We start from the raw sequence: 26,770 nt of genomic DNA, 5'->3' as shown, positions 1-26,770 counted from the left end.
TAACACACATCACAGTGATGCAGCTGTAATTAAATAACAATGTTGGAAAGCCCCTTGAAGACAGTCTGGGCAAATGTAACACAATTTAAGACTGAATTTGATTAAAATAAAATTCCCGATAATGGCACCTTTGTTTCAGTTCACTTGTATCTTGTAACATTCTTGGAGAATATTGTGGAAAACACCTTTTGCCCTTAATTGTTTTCATCATGAAGCCAAAAAAGTATTTATTCGGTTTGACAAAACGTTTTTCATAAAGTTGAGGTGTAGGTTGATAAAATGTTTAAATGGACACAAGCTGCAAAAAATATTATATTTTTGCAAGATGTTTGTAAGCAATGTTGTCAAAAGTGTTACAATAGGGTATTTAAAAAAACAAACATTTTAAGTAAAATTCTCTTCCGGTGCATAGTATTTTCTTCATAAAAACTATATTTACAATGTAGTGTCAGTCTTCAGAAAAAAAGGCAGTTGTACAATTTAAAAAAAATTATATATGGTCCATCTGGGATGTGATAAAATCCCAAAAGGTCAAATTAAAAGTCAAAATGTGCAAGTTTTACTCAACATGCTAAAATATTTCTTCATAATAAGATAAGTGCACTTCCTTATTTGTAGAGGACCAGACAGAAGATTTCAGAGTTCATCTGCCGGCAATTCCCAAATTTATTTCCGCGAGGCTCTTTGTTCATCTGACTGCAGCCCTTTTTTTAAATTATACCACTCAAGTTGTCAACCAATAATAAGTTAGACAGATAATAAAATGCCAACACCTTCATTAACTTCAGTCTCGCACCTCTGGTCATGTCTTGCCTTCCACACTAATGCGGATAACATTTAACACTCAGCCATTGTTTATTTCACCCACAGATTATTTTACACACTTATTTATTTAAATAGACTCCAAGAATGGAATGTACAATTCAGTCACAAACCATATATTAATATAAAAGTCTAGTGTGGTCAAGCAGCACTCCAAATGATATTTATTATTAGTCTTACCCTCACATACCCTCAAACAGTCATTATCTAGTGGGTCTTTTACAAAGTGACGTAACATTCATTTGTGTGCTACAGAAAATATCCGTGCTTAAGGATTAAATGAATGAAAGGATGATTACATAATTTAGTGCAGAGAAGAATACATCTAATTTAACTAATATTCTAACATTTCTCCCCAAATCCTATAAGTGTAGTTTTATAGTGTGCTTCCAATGTGACTACACACTGTATCATATTATTTATCACAACATGGAACCAGCTTCAGAGCAAAGCAGTGAAGTGGTTCGCTCCTTCTCCATCGTAAGTCTATGTGGTTTGTTATTCAAAATAATAGTTATAGAGAAGGTACGAACAGGTCAGTATTATTTTTTCTTTATCAGTAACGTCCCCTCAAAAGCCTTTTTAATCTAAAGTGACCTGGAACGAGTAGAACCTTCATTTGAGATTGCAAAAAAATGTGAAAGTGATAATGAATGAAAAACAGAATACTGTATAGGTTTTATAACAGCATTAAGAAACTTTGTAAAAGTATGGTGACCTCTTCAGGGTTGCTTACCGGAGTAGTTTGTCTCCATATTTTAAATATAAAATCAAATACCAGTTCCCAAAAAGTTAAGTCTTTTTCAGACATTATATACTATATAATTAAGCATTCCTATTGCTGTCAGACAAAAGCAAAATGAATCCACATGACCTGAGTTTGCTGATGCAACACTGAGGATTAAAACCTCGATAAAAGGCCACTTGACAGGAATACCCCCTCATGAACAATGGCTGAACTTTGGCATGTTGTCAATGGGGTAAAATGCAGAAGGCACTTGGGGCAGTAAAGCTGAAGTCAGTGTTTTCATCTCCTAAACCCACAGGACAGGATTGAGGCACTTGGTGCACACTCCACCCACACAAACACATCCACCCTACAGAAGTTATCTAAGTAACATACTCAGATAACTTTCATTTCAAACAGACACTCAGAAGCACACATGTTGTAGGTGTTTCTGGTGAAGTATACAGTCAGACATCAACTTAAATACATACTGGAGACGGACATGATTTGGCATTCTCCTGTCTAACGTGGTGCACTGACAGGAGTGCTTAGGCACTGGTGAAACTGGCCCCACGGGCCCTCAAGCAGGCTGCTGGGGATTAATGTTCATGTGAGGGGGGTGACCAAGAAGACCAATTCGTTGCTTCTGCTTCCTCTGCTCTGTCATCTTCACAGGGAAACAAAAGCAGTAGTTTAATGAAAGTGGCAAGCTAGCAAACATGGATGAAAACAATGGAGGATTAAAAGATGCACAAAAACTGAAGAGTAAAAATGACAAATTGTGGTTTTACGGGAGTTAATTAGTGAGCTTTAGGGTTGCTGGTAGGTGTGTTTTTGTTTACCTTGGGACAGAGCAAGGCTAAATGTTTCCCTGGGTTTCCAGTCTTTATGCTAAGCTTAACTAACTGGTTGCTATCAGTAGCTTCCAATTTACTGTGCAGACACAAGAGTGGTATCGCTCATCACACTGTATTAAAGCGTATTTCTCAAAGTGTCAAACTTAGTCTTTTAAGACTCAGAGGCAAAATGTGTGTGCCTTAACAATGAAATTATATTTTTAATTTTGTTAAATTATTTTGTTATACTTGAAAAGGAGGTAGGGCATGATTTACTGTCACCTGCTCCTTGAGCTCAGTCAGCTGTCCAGACAGGTTGACCACCAGCCTCATGGTTGACTCCAGCTTCTCCTGCAGGTTCCTGATTTCATTCTGCTCCCCCTCTGCATCGCTGCTGACCAGTGACATGGCGCGCATCCGTGGGAACCAGTCCAGGTTGTGCTCCTGTGGTAGAGCAAGCATATCAGCCACACTGTTGTGTACGTTTACTAAAGTTAAAGGAAAATTCCGGTTGATTTAAAAAATGTAGCTCTGTTTGGAAATTTTGAGTACTGTCAGTAGCAAGAAAAACAAAAACAATTGGTGCCTACACCGTGTTATCCCCCTGCTAGAGTTAGCAGAGCGCCGGCTGCAGCAGGTCAAAGTTCAAGAGCCCACTGTTGCTTAGTTACCTATGAGCATGTACAATAGCTCTGGAACTCTGCTCTCCTGGCTCCCCTGTGGTGTCAGGTTGCAGGTTTCTACATAGTCATTACTAAGGACATAACAACTGCAAATCGTTTTTTGTAAAAAAAAAAAAAAAAAAAAAAAAATATATATATATATATAACATTTTGGAATAGTAGGTAGGTGCTTGTACTGTACATTTTGAACATGTTTACAGGCTAAAAATATGTTTAAAAACTTGCCCTGTTTAGGCCTGTTCGGTGCTAACTCTAGCAGGGGGATAACAAGGTGTAGGCAGCACTGATTGTTTTCATTTTTCTTGCTATTAACATCACTCCACATTTCCAAACAACAGAGCTACGTGTTGAAAACAACTGGAATTCTCCTTTAATAAAGCTAAGTTATGTCACATAAAGTATTGATCATTTTAACAGGAAGGTGCTAGTGTTTAGCAATCAAGTGTACACATTTGAACTCCAGATGACACTAGTCTAAGCTCTGTTTCAACAATTCCTTATCATGATTTGATCAGTTTTATGGTTAGACCGCAACTCATGTACCATCTTGTTGACTTCCTGTTTGTCTGCACAGTCTGTCATTAATGTCAGTTGAGATTAAAAAAGAGGAACACATTACTCTACTAAGGTGTGGGAGATGGGCCTGTACAAGTTTACATGTCTGACTCAATAACATGAAGTCTACTCAATCTGCTAATCAGTTACTGCACAAAAAATATGACACAAAGGTAAACGTCCATCTTACTACCCTTTCATTCAGGTTTGCTGCACCAGACTTTAATCTACTCCAAGACAGCATGATCTAATACTTTTAAAAAAAAGTAACATATTTACAAAAAAAGAAGGCTTTCACTGAGATGGTGGATGTGTATTTTAGGGTGTCTGTGCTTTGTACCTTGATCATCTCAGCCACGTAGCTCTCAGGGCCTGTGTATTCGGTGGAGTCTTTAACTTTTACCAGCACAATAAAGAATAGGTAGTGCCACATGTTGTGCTCCTCTTTGATGTGCCCTTCAAAAGTCACGGTCTTGTTGTCAAACTTGTCCCGCTCCAGGCCTGGAAAGTGACGAGAAAATAGTAAGTTAGGTAAACATATGCAGTCAGAAATTCTTATTAGTGTAAAGGTCAGAGAACAAATAACATAATTTAACCAATACGAAAAATGACTTTCTCACGCTCAACAACACATTAGACATAAAACATAAGATGTGCATAACATCCAAAATACTGAATCGTTAGGAACAACAACAAACAGCTCACTGGTTGTTTTTGTCCCTAAAAGTTCTTAAAATACATATATTTTGATTGTATATAAATGGTAAAGAGAGCTTCCAGCTGTGCAGTAATGATACTGGTGTAAACGAATGTTAACAGAAAGAGAAAAAACCTTGGGGGTCTAGATTTAAACATGCAGGGGCCATCTCTAGATTGAGCTCATATTTAGACCCATGTTATAGAACAGTGGCGGACTCAGGCTGTCTGAGGGGCAGGGGAGAAAAAAAAAAGAAAAAAAGTGGGCACCAGCGCGTGAAAACGGCTCTAGCATGTAGGCCACTGTATTGTGTTTTCTTAAGGCCACTCTAGAGGGCACGTCATATTTTATCTAGCGTAGGGGCATCCAAGAGAACACTTTTGCTGAGTGTTTTTTTTTCCCGAACATGGGAAACCAAGGACTTGAGAGAGATGTTTAGTTAGTTGTTACAGTCAACCAGTTCCTCTTTCCCATTTTTTAAACAAGAGGGACAGTGATGTTGAGCCTGATTCCTTACACAGAAATTATTAAAGATAAGAAACTCAAACCTGCACAAGAAGTCCATGACATAAACCAGTCATTGGATACAGACCCAAAGGAATAAAAACGAATACAAGATTGAGAAAAAGATCAATGGCTTATAAAACCAAGCTGGAGAGCCACTTAAGCCTGCGTAGGTCGGCTCCTAATCTCTGCATCTCCTGTTCCCTTGTGGTTCATCTGGAAACCATAGAGACGGCAGCTCCCCCTGTGGCCTGGCCTTCTTAACATGAGTGAGTCAGAGCTGATGGCTGGCTGGGTGACATGATACTGTTCTTGTTCCATATGCTTACCACTTGTCCTGACTGCCTGACCCAACATACATACGCACATACATACTCATGTCCATGTACTGCTGGGCTCACACACATGTGCTGAATGGTCCCACACACATTCGGCAGCATGTGCTTTTTTTTTTTTTTAGACACTCACAAATATAATATACATATAAGGAAATGCACATGCCGCAACACAGAGGGTCAGAGTATGGGTAATCAGTGAAGTTGCACAAAACATATGGTGTGAAAATTAGTGTGTGTGAGTGAGTAGGAGAAGTCTGTACGTGTGAGACAGACATGAATTATGGAGGCGAGCAGTGCAATAGCAGGAAGCACTCATGACTCAGCCTTCTTTGGAACGACAGCTAAGTAAAAAGGGGGAGGAAGAGAGGATGGGGGACTGCAACAAACAACAAGCACCTTAACAGACATACCAGAAACCACAAAACACACCAAGAAATCAAACGTTCAAAGAGGGGATTTAGGGAATTTAACAAGTGACATGAGCTGGATTGTGATTGTGACACTGAGAAGTTATTGGTTTGATTCCCATTATAATATTGTTAGGAAAATATTTCAGCAAAGACTGCCTAAAGCTTTGCAGAGAGAGCCATTCTACATAAGATAAAAGCTTGAAGTGACACATAACTAGTAAAATACGTATGTCTGAGTTAATGAGCAATGTTGCCAACTTTAGAGATGCAAACATTTATTTCCATTTGTCAATTTATTCAAAATATTTTTCAATTAACTTAAGATTAACCTATACTGTCTAGTGTCAGGAAATAAAGACATTTATGTAGTGCTAGTTTCCAAAGTCCAAAGTATTGTCTTAGAATTGCTTATTTTGTCAATATAATAAATAATATAAAACATTAATGTTTTGCAACAAACAAAGACATTAGCCTACGACTTATCAACAGATCAGATGAACAGTCTCACCGCAGATAAAGCAGGTAGTCTTCAGGACTTCTTCTTTCTTTTGTTTTTCACTCCTCAGGTCAGCAAAGGTGTCAATGATAACACCAAAGATGAGGTTGAGGACAATGATGATGACCATAAAGAAGAACAGCAGGTCATATATCACTCTGGCTGCAAACAGTGGCTCCTGTAGATAGGAACAGGAAATAGAGTTAAATCTAAAGGCACACAACTGTAACTTCTGTATGGGAAGTGTTCCGAGGTAGAAAATAACAGATCATAGTCATTATTAACTTTATTTTGACAACAGAGTTCAATTAGGAGAGAAAGGGCAGGTCCTCACATTAACCGATGTTGGGGATGATGTTATTAGTTTAAAACGAGGTTAACCTTCATCATCATGGATGTTAATGGAAACACAAGACCACAAGTGCAAACTGCCAGATGCTACAGTTTAGTAACAAAGAGCAGAAAGCCGAGCAACCTGATGCAGCCTGTTGCTGTCTATGTAGGACACAGTTTAAAAAGGTCCTAGTAAAAAAAAAAAAGTATATTTGACATCATTCAGCCAATCGAGCTATAATGGACTTCAATGCCTACATACTGCTCTGTAAATACAATTGTCAGTCATTTTCCATTTTTAGTTCATCCTCTTTAAAGTAAAGGTCACCAGCCTAAAGCGGTAACACAATCACACATATTCAGTACAAGCGTGTTCTGAAGCAACAATGTAGTGAACAACCCGAGTTGCAGTGTGTTGTGAATGCATGAGGAAGATTTACACATCCTCTTTTGACATCATTAGTGGTTGAGTCGGAATTCGTTGGAAATCTATTTTTGAAGTTCAATTCTCAGACAAGGCGGAGGCCTTAGGGTTACCCTAACCCAGCTGTGAGGAACAATTGTGAAACCTCAAGTACAGCGCACAGTTGGCTTGTAGCCAACTCGCATGACCCATGCTGCAGCTGCTACACCCTCTCAGACCGGATGTGTGCACGTACGAACGCACGCATACACAGTATTGTCAGCGCAGGGGCCTAATCAGAATTACTGTGTTAGTGTACCTCTTTGGAAGGCTTGCGGAGAACATCCCCGACACCCCCTCCACTCCTCAAGCCATGACTCAGCACGGTGACGATACACATAAGTAGAGAGTCGCACGTCCGCTCCATGTCGCTGTCCTCCTCACTGTCATTCCCAAAATCTGAGGAAGCAGAAGGAAAATCTTTATTATAATCATTTATGAGGCTGTTAAAAGTACAATTTATACATCTTTAGTAGGTGTGATTTGTTTACAGACCTTCAAAAAACTACACAGCACCAGAGAACATCATTTAGCGCTTTGTAAACTAGTATAACCGAGAAATCAGGACCACTAGGACCTATACTTTTTAGTTTATGTAAGATCAAAAGCATCAAGCTGTGGCTCATAATAAGTATTAAACTTACTCATGTGACCCAAAGAGTTTGATCAGGGCCATTTACAGGTAAAATTAATACAAAAAGTTAAATTAAAAGTTAAATTTAGAAAACGTTAAATCAAGAGGGAGTTATGATACAATTCACTGCAATGTATTACATTTATTTACACAATAAGTTGAAGAATAATTGTTCTGTATTGTCATCATTATCATATGCAATAGGAAAAAGATGGAGGTAGGGTGAGTGTCACAGTAGTGTCGTTTTACTCAGATATAATGATAACTGCATATGAGACAGTACAACACACTACTATTTACATTCTATGAAAATATAACAAGAATCTCAAGCCATACTCATCTTGTATTGAGTGTATTATGGTATTTGATGTGATTATATTGTGCTTATAATATTAATACACAGTATTTACTCAATTGACTGATAAAGAATCCAAGAGAGTATTAGCGTGTTTGTTTTAAAATGTTTTCTCTGATTATAAATAACTATTGTTAATCTGTGTTACAGTAGGATTTGATAGCCTTGTAGTGAGTTGCAGAACGTGATATCTGTTGAAGTGTTGTTTACATGTTTTGGTTACATGCATTGTGCCCTCTGACCCAGTTAAATGATGGACAGGATAGAACATATTATGATCCCCCTGCCAACTGTTTATTATTGGCCAAATAATTTGATAGTTTTTATGCCTAGGCTGAGGGGGTACAATTGACATGTTCATTCTACATGATGGCCGGTGACATCAAACGCAAATGATACTTGACATGCGGACCGACGATCGAACTGCCAACCTTGTGATTAAAGGCTGACCTGCTCTACGTCCTCAGCCACATTTCAAATGGCAGTTATGTGACAGTTGACAAAATCACATGAATGGATGAAGTGTGAATAAGTGTGAAGCTGCGGAATGCAACAAAACATTGCAGTTTTTAAACTTAACTTAAAAGGTATTTTAAGTAGGCCCTTTAATAGATGATTGCCAGTTTTCCACTTGTCTTTTTTGTCTTCGACTTTGTCTCCCAATTTCCAAAAATATGTTGGCCAGTATATTTTGACCCCAGACTTTTTTCAACCTTGCAACCAAATTTAACCACATTTTAAACTGAGCTTATTGTAACTATGTTTTGTTAAGTTTAATTTATGACGTGAAATCCACACAAGAAAACAGAACATTCAAATATTTTTATTTATCGACAGATTGTTTTAATAAATTAAATATTTAGCTAAAGACACATTTCTCAAGCCAAACCCATGTAAAACCCAGTATTGCAGTGTACATTACCTTCCGGCCGCGCTTCTGTGGTGCAGTTCTCATCAATCCCTCCCTGACACATTCCTGTTGACAGAAACTCACTGGCCAGACTGGCTCCATTTTCTAGAAAGTCAGAAGGGATAACTTGCATAACTTTTCTGGTCTTTTAAAATGAACACCAGGCTTTTTGTAAAAATTATAAAATGGCAAGAATCTGTCCTCACTTAGAGTCGTGTTGGGGATACGATCCACCTCCAGGATGAAGTCGTCTTTGAAGAAAATATAGCCAACAATGGAGAACAGGTAGACCAAGATGAGAGCCAGGACAGCCGTGAGCACGATGGAGCGTCCATTACGAGTCACACTCTTGATTACATTCAGCAAGGTCTCTTCTCTGTATACCAGGTCAAAAAGCTAGAGGCAAAGCCCACATTACAAAAGGCTAAATATGCGGCAATAGATTCATTGTAAAGTATCTTAACGTTTCTCAGAAGGCAAAATCTGAAATTACCAGTATGAATGACCAGCATTTGTTGCAAGGTTAACATGAGGTTACACAAGAATGCCCAAGTGGCACTAAACAAGTGTGTCCGATTAGATTTTCATCATGTGGCTTTTATACATTTTTCTCTAGTGCTGAACCATCAATTTTCTCTGTCTGACATGAAGGACATTGGTTTTCAGCATCTTGTTTTTCAAGAAATATGTTGTGCTGCATCTGCAGAGGAGCTGCTTGGTTCTATGTGAATGGAAAACATCTTGAAATACTGGTATACTTATCTGACATGCTATTAAGCAGACCTGAGGCCCAGGAATACAGCACTTAACACCACAACAACAACAGAAACGCAATTACAGGACCAAATAAGGAAACTTCTGGCTTGCAAGTAGGATATATCCTTGAATGCACCGTGATAGAAAGCTAAGGCTACATTCAGTGAAAGAAATCATATTTTGCACAGGGTTATACTCAAAATCTGCTGCTCTTCACCTACCTCTTATTGGGTCTGTGTATGTGTGTTTGTAAAGGTGTTAAATTCATAGTATTTGTGTATTCACAGGGTGTGTGTGTTTCTCTCACCAGCAGACTGTAGAAAAAGACATGGACAAACACCCCCAAGGAGCAAATGATGAGGTAGAGGAGGTGGTAGAGGAACTCAAAATCCAACACCATGGCTTTGTAGCCTCGCGTGAAAGTTCCTCGGTTTCCCACAAAACTTATCAGGAAGATGATTTTATTGCACACCTGAAAGATAAAGTCAACCTCTCTTTAATAATTCAAAAGGAAGGATGATTAATCAATAATCGTTTTAATATTGAACTAGAGACCATCTTGCGAAGGGATCCCACCGGTTGTGACGCCAAATTGTATGTGCAAGCAGTGCAACATGGTGGGTGTGAAAGGAAAGCCGTCGTCATCAGTGCATTCTTTTAATAATGCAATCTACTGTATGTCTGACTAAGAATGAAACCAACACTTTTTTTGATTATTGATAACCCTGTTTCTTGTGTACATGTAAACGCGATTGAAGGGATAGATGGTATAGGTGTGTGCAAGACTTTATTTAGTGTGTGTGCGCGTGTTTGTGTTCAAGAACACATCTAGAGATTCCCTACGGGCTGATCCAGTGACGCACTTCACACCCCATAGCACAGCCAGGCGTTGCCAAGGAGAACTGTAGGGCCAGGGGGCGACACCACAGGCAGACAGGGCACCAACCTGCCAAGTGGGCATGAGTTTCAGTGAGAGTTAAAAGAAGAACTGGAACTAGTGTGGTATAGGTTCCTCAGTATGTGAAAGTACATTTGGTAGTGCATGTGAATTGGAAAATACGAATGGTATGTTTTTAGCATTTCTCTTTAAGAGTTTCTAAGAACACAACAAACCACACAAATACACACTTTCAAACACAGAAGAGACAAGAAGACTGTCTGTGGCTGTGTTTTTGTGAAATCATGGCTGAACAACCGTGTACCGGACTTTGCTAGCAGATGCTGCTCGACGCGGTGGGCTGTGTTAACACGGTCTCGTGCAGAAATGGGGTGCTTGTGTAACTACTGAAAACCGCTGGTGGAGTTTGTGACTGTTAAATGCCGACCATTTTACATTCCATACAAATTCACGGCTGTGTAGTCGGTGTTTACACCAAGCGCTAATGCTACCATTACGTTAGCTGAACTTTACAAACCCTATGATGTGTGTCCACTAAATGTAACCAGTTTCGTATGTCGTTTTTATGTAATGCCGTTTTTATATATTTTAACTTGAGCCAGGGTGAAACGTTGTTTTGTGTTAATGGTTGAAATGACAATAAAACACACTTGAGTTGAATGCCTCACGGTCTGTCTATGTATGTAAACGGTAGGAGCGGCTTGGGAGTGGACTCTGAGCAGCAAAGCAAGTGCATTCTGGGACTTGGAGTCTTTCATCCACATGATCCAAAAACACATTTTCTGGCTATTTTCATTTCCACTACATAAATGACCCAACTTAAAAATATATTAATCTTTCCAACGGTGAAATATCCATATACTTTGTCTAGGTTTTGAGATATTTTGAGATTTCTACCTCAGTTTTTATAGAGACTAGCTCCTCTGTAGTAATACCTCCAATAAAGACTGTCCATAACTAAGTCTTTGTCGTATCCAAAGACATTTTGTAAATGCATTTCTTATCATTGCCAATGTCTATTACATAAAAAAAAAATAGTAAGAACAGGCTAATCACAGTTTCTCAGAGCCCAAGGTGACATCTGCAAGTTGCTTGCACCAGCAAGCCACAAAATATTTAGTTGATAGTGATATTAACAATAAAAAAGCACCAAATCCTCATGTCAGAAGCTGAAAATAGCTAATGATTGTCATTTGTGCATGAAAAATGACTGAAACAATCAACTGATTATAAAAATAGTTATTATCGATTGATTAGTAAACTAATTGTTTCATCTTGCAAAACTCCATTTCCTTCCCCTGTATTGGGGTAAAAGTAACTGCATGACTGGATACTACCACTGGTAATTTGAGTGAACTGACCCTTTAAGGCAGACTACTCACATTGAAGGCACCCAGAAGGAAGAGGGTGGGCTCCAGGCCAACAGAGAAGATGAGACGGAGGATGGATATAATGACGAGGGCACGTATGCCCAGCGGTTGGGGCATGATAATTACAATGACCAGTGTTGCCAAGACTCCCATCCACAGCAGCGCAGACAGATGGGGATCCAGCATACCTGCAAACCATAAATGTACATAATAATGCACGTTCAAACTATAAAAGATACCTGCTAAAAATGCTGTATTTGAAAACCCTTTTATATAGTGAATTTGCCATGTGTGGAATTGTGTAGCTTAAACGAGGCCTTGTCTGGATCAACAGATCTTTAACTGGTTTCTACTAAGTTCTGCTACAGACCTTCATAAATGAAACTTTGAACTCAAAGGGAGCCAGTTGCATAATACTTACATACTTTTTGTGTATGTGTGCATTACGCTTAGGTAAGAGCCTACCCGATGCTACACTTGATCCCAGGGTAAATCCAGGATTAGTGTCCTAGTCAGGGGTTTAATGTGGCAATGTATCAGTCAGGCTAAACCTTGCACCAGGTTTGATCATCCTGCAAACAAGGCCACACCCAACCTGCTGTTTCTGTTAGGGATCCCCTTTACTTGGAACACAGAGCTAACATGTGTACAAGTGTGTATGTTTGTTAGCGCTCTAGGAGCACTGGTCCCCTATCAACCTCACAGAACATGGAAAAGGAAAAGATTAATGTGTTGATGTTATAAAGGTAGAAAAAGATCAAGGGAAAAGAGAAAGAAAAATGGGGCAAAACAGCAAGTCTTAAAAAAACAGAGAGAGAGAGAGAGAGAGTTAACAAGAGTTAGTTGTATTGAATGAGAAAGCAGAAGGGGAGTACTGCGGGTAAGGGAGCCCTCCTTTCCTTTTCTCCCAACTTGCCTACTGTATCTCTCCCTCCTTCTCTTCCTCTCCCTCCCAATCCCTGTGGAGATCACATGACAGGTGCCACTTACATAACAGCCATTTCTAAAAATATCTCAGCTGAAACATTCATAAGGAACGAGCAGGGAGCAGCACACAGCTCTGGTGATGTGGCAGACTGAAACGTCAGGGCGCTTCATGCCCTCACAAACTCTGTAGCTACCTTGCACTTGGGGTTAATGTGCAGGCGGATGATTGTGCGCAAACATCTGTAAAATCAACAGTTAAGAAGGCTGCAAGCATGCACTGTCTGTGTATGCACATGTGTTGAGTTGAGTTTGTGGTGCTAACAAAAGTTATTTGTTAAAAAGCACCAGTCATGCATGCAGGCAGATACCACTGACCTAGATCCCCTGCTCTTATAAACCTCCTTCTAAAGCCCCAAGCAAAAGAGAGTAGAATGGGAGAGCAAGCACAGTGTGTGTGTGTGTGTGTGTGTGTGTGTGTGTGTGTGTGTGTGTGTGTGTGTGTGTGTGTGTGTGTGGGTGAGGAGAGGGAGAGAAGAGAAGAGAGAGAGAGAGAGAGAGAGAGAGAGAGAGAGAGAGAGAGAGAGAGAGAGAGAGACCCAAAGCTGTAAAAGAGCCTGTTAGAGCAGGCCAAAGGTATGCTGGAGTCTCACGTGATGATGTTCTGCACACAGAAAGACTAACAGTGCAGAGGAGAAATACAGTCAGGCTTGATTTGTTTTACAATAACTACAGAACACATGGCATTTTAGTTCTGTCACAGAGTTAAAACTACAATTGCATGACTTATTGCGCTGTTGTTTTTGGAATTAATTGTTCTGCTCTGTTTGCGCATTTGTTGTAATTCACTACAAAATTAATAAAAGACAGCATTTTTTTTTAACCTAGCACAATTCACAATTCCTCCAGATAATTTGGCAAATTGTAAAACAGCTGTGGCAGTAGCTCAGTCCGTAGGGAGTTGGGTTGGGAACCTCAGGGTCGTCGGTTCAAGTCCCCGTACGGCGTGTGGATCAGTAGCTGGAGAGTGCCACTGCACTGCCAGATGCCCTTGAGCAGGGCACCGTACCCCCCCAAACGCTCAGGGTGCTGGTCCAGCTGACAGCCCACCTACTCTGACATCTCTCCATTTCTGCATGAATAGGTCCTGAGCGTGTGTGTAGTGATGACTAACAAAACAGAGTGATATTTGTAATTTACCCACTGGGGATCAATAAACAGTTTAAATTATGCAAGGTTTTTCATGAGTTTATTTTGAAATCTTGATTATTATTTTGGGTGTAAAAGAACTCATATTAAATGTACGAAGATATTGGATGTCGAAAGGATTTATTATTTGATAATTTATTTCCATTCTTATTCTTTGTCAATCTCTGAATATCAGTTAATACAATAGGTAATTAACATTTGCAAGCTTTTTGTTAAAAAAAACACAACATTCCTATGAACCCAGTTAGTATGGAAGAGATTAAGATGGAAAACTGAACCCACTGACAGAATAGACAAATATTACACAGGAGGATTTGGATGTTTGAAGTACAAAACATGATTAAAAAACATAATTTCTTTTCTTTTTTATTTTATTTTTTACTTTTTTGATTACCTGATACGTTTGTGTATGACTTTGTCCTAAGCTTTGTTTATGACACAGGGTGCTCTTGTTTTTTATTGTAGTTTGTCATGTGTTTTTGTCCATTGAGCCAGTTTAACAATTTGCTATGGGCCTAGTGAAATAATGCTTTTAACACTAATGTCAGTAGTTGGGTGCTGGAAGCCTGGGGGTTAAGACACATATATCATATAACCACAAAATCTCCGGTTTGACCTTTGTTGCACGTCATTCTTATCTCACCCTCCCTCATTATTTCCTGTATGTTGTTACTATTTCTGTCAATCTGGTCAATTAAGGGAAAAAATGCCACCAAAGAAAAAACATATCATTCAGTTTACAAATTTCTATCTAAAATAGAGGATTGATGCATTTGTATTATTATTACTATTACATCAGTGTGATGTAAATGTAAAAGAAAACATTAAAACTCCCAAATCTACAATTGGGTACAAGCCAGTCTATGGTACAAGCTATAATTGGTTGCACAACATGGCAATAAGTCTCTAGTCTCTGCTTGTATAGTGAGGCTTTATTGCTGGCTGTAGAAATGAGTGCTACAAATTCAATTTAGCCCATAAATGTATAGGAGATCCCCTTTATCTATTCTTTTCTTATCTTGTTCATAAGTAATAAACGCAACATTAAAATGTAATAGGCTGTGTGTAGCACCAAAACTTGTCAGCAAGCCCCTGTCCTTCCTGTTTTGAATTGACGAGTGCATAACCTTTGTTTGACCCTGGTTTCAAAAATAGTCTGAATGCAAATACAGTGCAACACATACAAATAAGCCTCTTGAATGCTGCATCAATACAACAGTAACATGCATGAAAGAAGTTACTGCAGAAAGGGTAAATGTTTCAGGTGCATGAAAGTAGACCAGGACTTCGCAGATGTCTACTTCACAGTAAAAAGTGTACTTATAATTATTAATTACAAATTATCCAAACGTAAGTGAGCTCATACAGTAATATCAGTAACAGGATGAATGCAGGATAAGGGTTGACTTTTGAAAAGCTTGTTCTCACACTCATATGCAACTAACCTGCATGTACCCCCTCCAGGGGGTAAAAGAAGCAGACCAGTAGGTTCATGAGCACAGCCAGGTTGAAGGAAACGTTACTCCACACGGACATGTTTCTGGAGCACCAGTACAGCACTGGTTGGGCTGAAGAGGAGACACAGTGACACATTAGACATATTTTTCAAATGTGATCACACACAATATGATTTTGGTAGATTGTGTCTATAAAATTAAGAAACATTTTAAAAATTGTTTGTAAATTAAAAGGTCGCAAGCCCTTCAGACTGCTTTTTTTGTCTGACCATCAGTCCCAAAGTTAAAGATGTTCTATTCAAATCATACTGTGATGATGATATTGTCCTTCATAATAATATATAGATATAGAGAAGCAGCAAATCCTCACATTTAAGAAGCTAAGACCAATATTTGATAGCTAATGATGAAAAAGTAATAAAGCCATGAACCTGTGATCAGAAAATGTTCAACTACATTTTTGTTGAATTACTGTTTAATCAACTAATTGTTTCAGCACTAAATTGATTATCATGTAAAACCAACATGTGAACAAGCTGTAGGGTGAATTTGAGCAACACTGGCTTAATTCTCCCTTGCTATGAAGCAAATAACAAAAATTACAGATAATCAAAGAAAAGAATACATTATAAATGTTGACACTGAAAATAAAGTTTCGAAAAGTCAAGTTGAAGAAAAATAAAACATGCCACCTTTGACACAATCTGACTTTTAATAGATTATGTTGTGCTGTGTGGAAAAGAGAAACAGATGCAGGGACTTTTCTCTGTCTATCCCCTTTTCTGAGTGAGATATGTAATATGGCTTTGTGTGGGTATGTTGTCTCGTACGTGGATTAGAGTGTGGGTGCGGGTCTGTTGTGTGTGTATGTTTATGAGCATGAGCAAGCACACTCTCAGTTGTGATTCATAAGGTTACTGTACAAATGTTTCAGGGCTTAAAGAATGTGGAAAGCCCCGGTCTGCTTTTAGAGAAAGGAAACATGCATACACATAACACAAACACACACCACACACACACACACACACACACACACACACACATACATACAAGATGACATTGTTAGCCCTGCTGTCGAGTTGAGGATACGCATCCATCCGTCCATCCATCCGTCCATCCATCCATTTTCCATACCCACTTGTCCTGTTCAGGCTCACAGGGATTGAGGTCTATCCTAGCATACATTGGGCAACTGGCGGGCTACACCCCGGACATGTCCCCAGGCTGTCACTGGGACACGTAGTCACACAACCACATTCTGAGTTTCTGATTCACCTAAACTGCATTTCTTGGAGCATTTTCTTAAGTTTCTCAGAACAACAATCCCCTCCTCTCTGAAATGGGATGACAACTTGATTGGCACCATTAAAAAAGCCCATCAAAGATGATCTTTTACGCATCAGCTTAAAAGGTTTGGGCTGTGTTGAGGGGATGCTGCAGTTGTACAGATCTGTGATAGAAAGTGTTCTCACCTTTCTTATATGTGTGGTATGGAAAGTCCACAGCTAGAAAGAGGAAGCAGCTGGACAAAATTTTTCACTTTGTTTCGACTGTCATGATGAAATTGTCTGTTGTTCTGTAATGAGCACACTAAGGCAATTTCCTAACAACTACAAATGTAAGTAGTATGGCAATAAAGTATTGGATGGATATGGAAGGAAACAGGTACACAGGCAGAACATGCAAACGCCACACAGAAAGGCCCGGCTGGCTGATAAATCATTAAGCCACCATTCCTCTACAAAGTTGGAAATATTCATCACATGAATAAAGCTTCAAGTTAATTTCTGGGGGAAAAAGTCAGGAAAGTTGTGCACACTCATCTGATTAGCATCAGACAACTCTTAGAATAAACAGTCACATTTATGAAGACAATTAAGCAGTCATGATAAACCAACAAGCTCACTGAATTATAGCGACGTTGCTACTTGCTGCTGCACCAGCTGTGTGCACTGCACAGACTTCTCCCATAACCCTGTCATCTCCTATTAAGATACTTGTAAATGACATCTCTTGTCTGAAGCATTATTTGCAGTGTTTAAATAATCAAACAATTGATCCATGAGTTGATTAACAGACAATTAATCAGCAACAGTTTCAACAACTTATCAAGCAGAAATTATTACAGAAAGTATTTGCCTCCACCATGAGAATTTTAAACGTTTTAGTTGGTCAAACTAAACAAGCTATCTAAAGACGTCACACTGGGTTGAGTTTTTTGATGGGTATCCTATCCCTATTTTCTGATTACGGAACGATTAATCTGTTATTAACACTAATTAATAATGTAAATGGACTCTTCTTATCTAGTGCTTTTCAAGCTTTAACGACGCTTTTACATACCATTTTTTTACATTTACAACCATTTACCATTCAAACACATTCATACACTATGGCCAAGGCTGCCGTACAAGGTGTCACCTGCTCATCAGATACACACTCACACACATTTACACTCCAACTCGGGCTCAGTGTCTTGCCCAAGGACACTTTGACATGGAACTGCAGGGCCAGGGATCAAACCACCCACTTTCTGATTGGCAGGCAACATAACGAACATAGTTAATTTAATCATGTGTATCCCATATGTCAGCGGGGAGCATTGGAGCCTTATTGCCATTCTCACTGGATCCTGTGCTTCAGTCAATGGCAGAGCACTTACAGAAGAAGAGTTTATTCAGCCAAATTCAAGTGAATGATGAAACTCAAGTGAATAATCTTTTTTTTTTCAAAACTGTATCATCTGACATAACTGAGCACTACACACACCACACATGCTACATCTTGACTCCCACCTCTGAGTTTCTTCTGCCAGTTCATCTCATTGAAGAGGTCCTCTGCTCGCAGGAAGAAGTCGTTGATCTTGCTGCCCTGCTCGTCTCTCTCTGTGGTGTAGTAGACTCGCAGTTTTGACTCAGAGGTCAGGAACTCACAGATATTCGGCACGGGGAACACTATCTCCTCCATGGTGCGGTCCTGGCGCACAATCTGAACAGAGAGACACACAGTCACCTTGGCCTCTGTAGGTCCATGTTACTGTATATTTGCAGAGAAACCGTCACAAAATATACATTTAGTTTTAGATGTATATTGTATATGTAGATAATTTTTGTGTGAATTTCTACTACAGAGGGCTTCAACTTGTGACAAGATTTACGAGTTATGACCTCTACCTCTATCTGAGCAGTGTGTTTGGCGTAGAACTCCAAGGCCTCATCTCCCTCTCCATTGGCCCCTCCTGGCTTTAACATCATGGACAGCTCCTTATTATGACGTGCCAACTGTACAGAGGACACAGCCAAAAAGTGAGCTTGTCACAAAAAAAAAACAGACACATGAATAACGTGTGTATCTCATCACATTCCTGCATGAATGGAGAGATTCATTCTTTCCTTTTTAATAATTGTAAAATATTGTGCATCGTACTATGCCTTAAAACATGGGATTCTAAAAGACATGTTGCAGAGATGTGAGATGTGCAGACCTGGTGAGCTAAAATGTAGATATTGTGTCCAACATTTCGCGGGGAAGCTGCATCGTGTTCCTCCTCTTCCCCGTTATCCTCCTCCTCCCCCCTCGTGTCCTCAAACTCTACCTCTCCCTGCAGGTAGGCCTTCTTTATCACCTCCACCTGCACACACACATTCACAACTCTGTGCTCTGTGATACTGAACAGCCAACAGCAGCTATTGTATTTGAGATGTAAAAAGCACCTGTGATGCACAAAATCATTGCCTCACCAGCTCTTTGGGCCTCATATTGTACAGGATCCTCTCTGCATTCTCACTGTCATGGCGGCTTTCCATGATGGCGAGCAGCAGCTTAGATGCATTGTTCTGATAGTAAAAAAAGGTTGGTTTATAGGCAGGAGAGCTCCAAGATAGGAACTTAAGCTCTGTCAGATTCTACATCCAAGGAAAACAGACCGAAACCTTGGTGCTCTAGGAAAATGCATTCTGCAGCTATTTGTCTTGGCAGGCAAGCAAAAAAGCTAGTTTAGCTCAGACAAATGAATGCCCAGCTCTTATACTAGAAGCCTGTTCCATCCTGCTTTGAAAGGAAACTTCTGGACAGTTCTCCACCCTCATTTTTGTCCCAAGACCCAAACGAACCTCCTTCCCCCCCTTTTTAAACAAAGGTGTAGATTCTTCCTCCACTTCACAAACTCCAACCCTGCCAACTCACCTTGAGCTCCAACACCAGGTCCATCCGCTTTTTCCCAAGTGGGTTGATGTCATTAAGGATCAGTGCAATTATGATATCAATTCCATTGGACTCGTGTGTGGCAATGCAATTCTGGAGGAAATTCAAAAAACATTCATGAAAATGACTGATTGTACCCCTTGGACCGCCCCAGACCTCAGATCAGACGTAGTCGTAGTCTCTTTATGTACCTGGTTTTCATGACAGGGGCCTTGGCAGTACTCTGTGAGACTCTCCAGAGTTTGGTTGATGAGGGCAACGTTTTTCTCATTGATGTACAGTCCCAGTAAACCGAGACCCCCTGTGGTGCTTCCGCAGATGCAGTCCAAGAACTGAAGAGTCTCACACACAAGGTTGTAGTTGTTCTTATTGTTTTGACAGCGAAGGAAGTTCTGGGGAGATAAAAGTGGTTGGGTTTGTGTGACTGGGACGGATCTAATGGACCGAACTGGATACAAACTAATCAAAAAACGTCAAAAACAGACTGGAAAAACAAAACAATAAAAAGGTTTAACTAATAATTAAAATCCTGCTGTTGAAAACAGTCCTCTGTAAGTCAGAGCTCAGTGGATGTTTTAAGAAGACCAAAGACGGAGGGAGCTTGCACCCATATTTCTGTTTCAGCCCTTGTCTGTACTGCTGAGCTCGACTGTCCCATCAGAAGCTTGCCACTGTGTCAGCAGTCACGCCCACACAACGTATCCTTTGCAGGCTGGTGTGCTGTAAATTTTACCAGTAAGGTTTGTGCACTGACAAACTACACTTATTACATTCTGAACAAAGCCATGGTGCTAAAAAAGTCAGATATAACGAGACCCACAGTGCAACATTTTCTGCAAAATCAATCTGCTCTCTTTATAAAATTGTTTGCGTTAAGTACTTCTTTCAGACAAAGCTAATTCTGAATGAAAGTAAATGAGGAATGCTATTACATTACAACATTACATACACAACATTTACTGCCATTAAATTAGCTTTGCCAAGAGAGCACCGAGCTGAGGCGGTACATACTGAATGATAAAAGAGGAAATATTATTATAAGACATTGTAAGACACAAATTGCACAATTACTTTAATTATCAAGTTAGAAATCTGCAGGCATCACTCTTAGACTTGCATAATGCTCTAAAGCTCATGAAGTTCTCCAGCTGCCTTCTTTCTGGAATTGACAGTAAGACTAAGACGTAGCTAAAAGCCACCATTTCCGGGCTCAGTGAAAGAAAGAGGCACATAAAAAGGAGGAGGCTCATTGAACACACAAACTAAAAATGAAGTAGGGCGGTTTCCTTTCATACGTCTATGGATAAAGATTTGCTAGAGAAGCCACCTCCAAAGCCTGAAGAGGTCAGGCCTGACCTCTCCTACAAATGACAATGGATTTAGCATTGCTATTTAAACCATTCACCCCTCTGTCTGGAGCAAAGAAGAAACAGCATGCATGGATAAGACGGCACAACCACAGTTTGGAATAAGGAAGGTACTGTAGCCAAGTGTGAGCCATTCTAACAGATATCTGTGAATGAGGAGTCTAAAGATCAGTCTCTCCCACCTGTAGGTCACGGTTGTGATTCTCACAAAGCAGCTGGAGGAAGCGAAGGATGGGCTGCATGATGACAATTACAAAACTCATTTCTCCCTCATCCTGGTTCTTGTCCCCAGTGATGGGCTGGCCGTCGGCTGAGTTGCAGTGGTCCTCAGGGTCTGCTTCACGCCGGTAGGAGTTAAAAGCCTTCTTAGTGGCAGACGAGGCCTCTAATAGCTGCTCTTTCACATCCTCTGTCATGACCACAGCTGAGTCTCTGGCTAAACAGGAACAGGCAACCCACATAAATCCTCTTAGTAGTATGGCTTTGCAAATAAATTTGTTATATAAATTGTTGCTTGTCTTAGCATATTTTGTTTACATAGCAACATAACCTGGTATTAATTCATACTTCAGATCATAGTGTGTGACCTCTGACCTTTTTTGCGAACAGGGACGTCTTTGTCCTGGCTGTCATCATCTCTCTTTCTGTTTCCCAGGTCACTGGTATTAACTGTCACCGTGGCTTTGATTTCCAGCTGGGCCAGCTTCATGCGGTCATAGAAGACCCGGAAGAACTTTTCGTATTTCTTGTCTTCTGTCAGACGGCAAAAAAAAGATCGCTGGATACAAAGGAGAACAGAAAAAAATGGATTACGGATCTCAATGTCTGCTAAATGCAATTTTGATCTATTAATCATGTCAATCGTTCATGAACGTAATTTCTGGGAAATTACAATAAACATTTTCACTGTTTTCTGATATTTAATAGATATAAGTATAAAATATTACATGCATTACATAGTCAATTCTTGATTTTCCCCTTCAAGTTTGTATTATGCAACTGATACATTATTTAAAGTGCAGTGAACTAAGGTCAAACCCGGTGAATGTGATGTTGCAACAGTGAATATAGACTTTAAGATCTGGTTTTGTTTAAAATTCTTTGTTCGTCTTTGCACACATTTCTATCACAATTTTATATTAAGTCCTCACCTAATATAAGGAAAACAGTCTTGAGAAGGCTTTCACAAAACAACATGTAGCTATAGTAAAGCAAGTACGGCTTAACTGCGATGGGAGAGTGTAAACGCTGTCAATTTTGCTCTGGAATGGGGTCATGCAAAAGCCTGCAAGCTCAATGCATACACCGTTTCCCAACCCACAGGGCTGTTGTTTTGCAGCCTATAGAAAGGCTTTGAGCGGCAGAAGCAACCACACCACTCTACCAGGGTGAAAAATGACACAAGAGAGAGAAGCCTGGCCTACTTACTGTACACAGATAGAGAAACCGAGATAGTAGGGAGCGGGAACAAAGAGAGCTAGAGGCGAAAGACGGACACCAAAGAGAGAATAAGGGAGGAAAAATGAGATGATTGAGCGAGGCGCAACGAGAGAAAGAGATATGGAGGGAATATAATCAAACAGTATCTAGGCCAGTTTTTAAAGTTGTTACATAACCATCTGTCTTTCCAGGTTAGATGGAAAACTGGGCTACTGGAGGAAACAAATAGATGATAGTCACAAGGAAAACGGTAAGCAAAACAGAAAAAGAAAACAAGCCTTGTTTCTTCTAACACTGAAACTGTGAAGGGGTTTGTACTAGAAGGTTTATATGCATTGGAATTTATTATTAAACACATTACCAAATGTTTTGATTCAAAATTAGTGGACAACCAATTAGGTAGCCAAACAAGAGAATGTATGAAGCTTGTTAACAGAACACAGAGCAGAGTTAACAGTTTTGTAGCCAAATTTATTCCAAAGAAACAATAACATAACCAAGTGCTTGTGCCCTAAAGTCAAAGCATCTTTATTAGTCTTACCAAGGAGAAATTTGTTTTGGACACTCAGAGAAATTGAGACACAACAGTTACAACAGAGACACCCAACAAGCACAGGATTAAAACATTTAAAAGACAAATGTACAGTGAACATTTTGGCTACTTAAAGAGCTATGCAAACTGCAAATTGCCATTTTCTATAAAAAAGCCATCCTTCCTACATTCTTCTGTTCTCCCATACACTCCTTCCAAACACTTGTTCCTACTTCCATAAGCATCCATGCATTCAGTCATAAATAAACAATAATTTCTTCATTTATAAATATCAATCCATTCAGTTATAAATGTGCATTAATTTCTCCATTTATATCCATACATACATTCAGTCACAGATATACATAATGAATTCATAGTCATACGTTCATCACTGCTCATTGATGAGCTTGACTGAGAGAGGAACAAATGAGTGTGTATATCTGTTATATTTGCACAGAGGACCCCTGTACCTCTTTCCTGAGTTCAATATCTTAAACTTACAAAACAACACATGAGAGTTATCAGATAGAATGGTCTTAGTCTTCCTGATTGTTTCCTGATCAAAAAGCTCCTGCAGGTTAAAGTAGATTCCAGAGCCTTATTGGGCCCCACCCCGGCCCTCCACCACTGAGCAGCAGCCCTCCTGCAGGTACACGCTCTTCCAACACTCAGGGACAAGAAGATAACAGCTTTTCATGACACTTCTTCTCAGAGTTGAGAGCACAGAGAAGCTAACAACTCACAACATGCCTAAGGACGGAGGTGTGGACCGGGGGAGGGGGGGAGGATAGGGGACTGATGGTCATTCCTGCCTCACATGACAGTGTCCTCCAAAAGGCAGCTAAAGCGTGGGGCCTGCGGGGGGGGGGGGGGGGGGGGTGGTGTGAAAGGGGATGCATAAAGCGCAGGTTAACACATTCCGATTCCCCCACCCCTTCCCATCTACCATTATATCACAGACACATACACTTGTACTGTACCAGCACACGCAAGCTGGAGAGCGCATACGCTAATACGCCCACTGGCTTTTACACTCACAAAATAAGGTCAGCTGTCTGCGGCATAGACACATGCCAATTTTGAGAGGACACGCCCACATATCACACATGCATAATACTACAGTATTCTCCTTAAAACTCTGCGACTGCAAACTTCATTCTTATGTAATCACATTTATTTTCCATTGCCTATCATTTTATTAATGTCACAGACACATCTCTGCCATTTCCCAGGGTAGAGACACTGCATTCAGTCGGACTCACAGTGCAGAGTTGGTGGGACTAGCACTGGCAGCTGGGCTAAGTCATCTTATGGATCAGGGTTAGCTGAGATATTATGTTTCACTGCAGTAGAGGTGAGTTTGTTTGATTGATGGTGAATGGGAGGTGAATGTATTGGTCACGTAAGAGTTATTAGTTATTTGAGTTCAGCAGTAAAAAGTCTTCACCTGCAGCAGCAGAATTAAAGATTCATTTTTTAAACAGCCTGTTTATAAGAACTGAGCTGAGTTTAGTGGATCGAGTGAGTCACTGAAACAAAGACGAAGCCTTGTACATAAAGCTGGAACACCACAGTGAAGAAAAACACCACAGCAAACTTTTGTTTTTTGGTTTCTTTAGAATTCTACGGGAGATTGTGTTTCAGAATGAATCAGAAAAGAAAAACCTAACCTTTCATGTCTAACCACATTGCTGCCTCTGTAATGTTGCGATGCTGGTCCTTACAAACCCGGTGACAAAATCAAGACACCATCTGTGTTTTGATATCACTTTAAAGGCAAGGACAAGAGTGGCGTGATGGAGAGATGACTTTATGGATGAAGTAACACATGGTGGTCAGGGAGAGAATAAAGTGGTAGTAACAGAGGAGATTGAAGGAGAGAGACTCAGATCTCAGGGGCCCCCTGCAATGTTGGGTAAACACAGTGCCTGTCTGTATCCATAGAGACAAATCCTGAGTGGAATGAGACGGAGAGGAGTGGGGAGAGGTGGGGGCGGACAACACTGAAAAACAAGGTCATAGCGCTTTCCCTTCTCTCCTTCCGTTCTGCAACTTGGCATCAACAAAAGGATGTTATGTAACAGCTATTTATACCCGCGCTCCCTTTCCCTCTCACCCTCCCTCTCATGTCAGGCAGCAGCACATGCAGACCAAATGCAGCTCTGCTCTCCTCCATGTCCTTTTTTTTCCCTTTCTTTGCCTATTCCTACTTTCCTCAAACCAGTCACCTCTCTCATTACACTGCAAAGAGGGGTGTCCAAATACAAGACAAAAACACTAAATCTGAGGGAAGAGGTACTCAAAACAAGCAAAATTATCTTTCCATGCAGCAAGATTTCACTTGACAAGCTTGCTTGATTTAACATTATAATGTAAAGTTGAACACTTAAACTAAGAAATTCACTCTTAAAACAAGATAAATTATCTAACACTTCTAAATCTAAGTTTTTTTTTAATCTTGTAAGAACCAAATAATTTGCAGTACATTTTTCACCCTGAAAGAGTGTTTGTCTAATGCATCGTTTTGTTTTTGCAATATTGGTTAAATAATTTTGGAGGGAAACAGAATAGCAAGCCATGTGGTTAGACGGCAGATGGCTGACGAGTCGCCATCCCACAACACTCAATTTACAGGTTTGAGCTCTCTCATAGATGTCACAGAAGCGCTGCAATGCATTGGTGACAGACATTAAGATGAGCAGTGAGGAGCCAACAAGTCTAGAAAGCACTAAATTCACTGACTGGAAAATATCCATGACTTCCAAGGACATCTATGCAATAGCTTTATGCGACAGCAGAACAAGAGGGTGTGTAAATGAGTGACTGTGCATGCAATCGTGAGTTATTCTTTGTGGTTTATTTCTGTATGCTATGTAGGTCATGAGTAAATAGTTAACGGGATATCCAAGACCCAACAGGTGCTCGGCTCAGCATGCCAGATGAATACACTGACAAATTACCAACCCCTATCCTTGGAGTGCTTTCTTGAAGAGAGCAAAGGTTTTCTCTCACGGTGTAAGGCCCCTTTTTGACCGCAGGAACTTTCCCCAGGGACTAGGAACCTTTTGAGGAAGTCATTGCAACCGCAGGGACAAGGGTTTAAATTACGTTCTGGGGCCATTTTACCCCCCAAAAGTAGCTGCTCGGGGGTAGTACTTTCTGAAAGTACAGAAACCTTTGGTGTGGAAATTGCAAAGATGACCGTCACTGATTGGTCAAGCACACACAGTGCTGCTGCTTCCATTCGCCTACCACTTCATTAAAAAAAAAAAAAAGTACACAGTATATTTTTCTTTGTTTTATAACATTTAAAGTAAAGTTAGGCTTTGCTGTCGGCTTACCAACTCATTTTAAAAAGAGACAGAGAAAAAGAGAGCAAGAGAATGCTGTGAATGAGATATATTTTTTTTCACAGCGGTTACTTTTTAAGCACAAATAATAATGGTTTTGTTTTTGTTTTTTTTAGTTGTTTTTTTTAGATGAAACAGGCGTTCTGTCATGTTGCTTTTATGTACAATAGAGGACTCATTTGTCAATTTTCACAGATCTTTAGACCGTGGTGGAAACCCAGATAACAATTAACTGGAGAAACCTTTTACTTCCTTAAAAAGTTGTTCCAGGAACTAACAGTCCAAAGAACTTTGGGTGGAAAAGCAGCTTGTGGAAAAGGTATGTCTAATTTATGAATTTGAGCTTCAAGCTCTCAGTCACACCTCTGTTTTTCTTTTTTTTCTTTTTTTACAAAAACTGTTTTAGGTAATTATCCAGTAACTCAAAGAACACAAATATTTGTACTATGTGGCAAACACATACAGAGTATCCCCCCCCCCCCCCCCCCCAAAAAAGAA

At 39.9% G+C, this 26,770-nt stretch overlaps 1 protein-coding gene across 7 annotated transcripts in view; it reads right to left on the bottom strand.

Moving 5' to 3' along the window:
- Nucleotides 1-871: 871 nt before the first annotated feature.
- Nucleotides 872-26,770, bottom strand: part of LOC116687772 (inositol 1,4,5-trisphosphate receptor type 1) — a 69,187-nt gene continuing 43,288 nt past the window's right edge. For 6 of the 7 annotated variants that reach the window (XM_032513374.1, XM_032513376.1, XM_032513378.1 and 3 more), the window contains 18 exons: nucleotides 21,542-21,725; nucleotides 21,130-21,383; nucleotides 19,772-19,972; nucleotides 19,563-19,673; nucleotides 19,118-19,213; nucleotides 18,862-19,008; nucleotides 18,551-18,658; nucleotides 18,173-18,365; nucleotides 15,366-15,488; nucleotides 11,800-11,975; nucleotides 9,827-9,991; nucleotides 8,970-9,159; nucleotides 8,776-8,868; nucleotides 7,124-7,263; nucleotides 6,081-6,246; nucleotides 3,964-4,124; nucleotides 2,668-2,829; nucleotides 1,966-2,216 (listed from right to left, as the gene is read on the bottom strand). In XM_032513374.1, coding sequence (XP_032369265.1) covers nucleotides 2,130-2,216; nucleotides 2,668-2,829; nucleotides 3,964-4,124; nucleotides 6,081-6,246; nucleotides 7,124-7,263; nucleotides 8,776-8,868; nucleotides 8,970-9,159; nucleotides 9,827-9,991; nucleotides 11,800-11,975; nucleotides 15,366-15,488; nucleotides 18,173-18,365; nucleotides 18,551-18,658; nucleotides 18,862-19,008; nucleotides 19,118-19,213; nucleotides 19,563-19,673; nucleotides 19,772-19,972; nucleotides 21,130-21,383; nucleotides 21,542-21,725 — 2,757 coding nt within the window. In that variant the 3' untranslated portion in view covers nucleotides 1,966-2,129. Of the gene's footprint in view, nucleotides 2,217-2,667; nucleotides 2,830-3,963; nucleotides 4,125-6,080; nucleotides 6,247-7,123; nucleotides 7,264-8,775; nucleotides 8,869-8,969; nucleotides 9,160-9,826; nucleotides 9,992-11,799; nucleotides 11,976-15,365; nucleotides 15,489-18,172; nucleotides 18,366-18,550; nucleotides 18,659-18,861; nucleotides 19,009-19,117; nucleotides 19,214-19,562; nucleotides 19,674-19,771; nucleotides 19,973-21,129; nucleotides 21,384-21,541; nucleotides 21,726-26,770 lie in introns of all 7 variants that reach the window. The other variant, XM_032513375.1, reaches the window with a different exon arrangement.

Source organism: Etheostoma spectabile, chromosome 4 (genome assembly GCF_008692095.1).
Source record: "Etheostoma spectabile isolate EspeVRDwgs_2016 chromosome 4, UIUC_Espe_1.0, whole genome shotgun sequence".
In the NCBI taxonomy this organism is placed as follows: Eukaryota; Metazoa; Chordata; class Actinopteri; order Perciformes; family Percidae; genus Etheostoma; species Etheostoma spectabile.
This window is presented reverse-complemented; position numbering and strand designations above follow the sequence as displayed.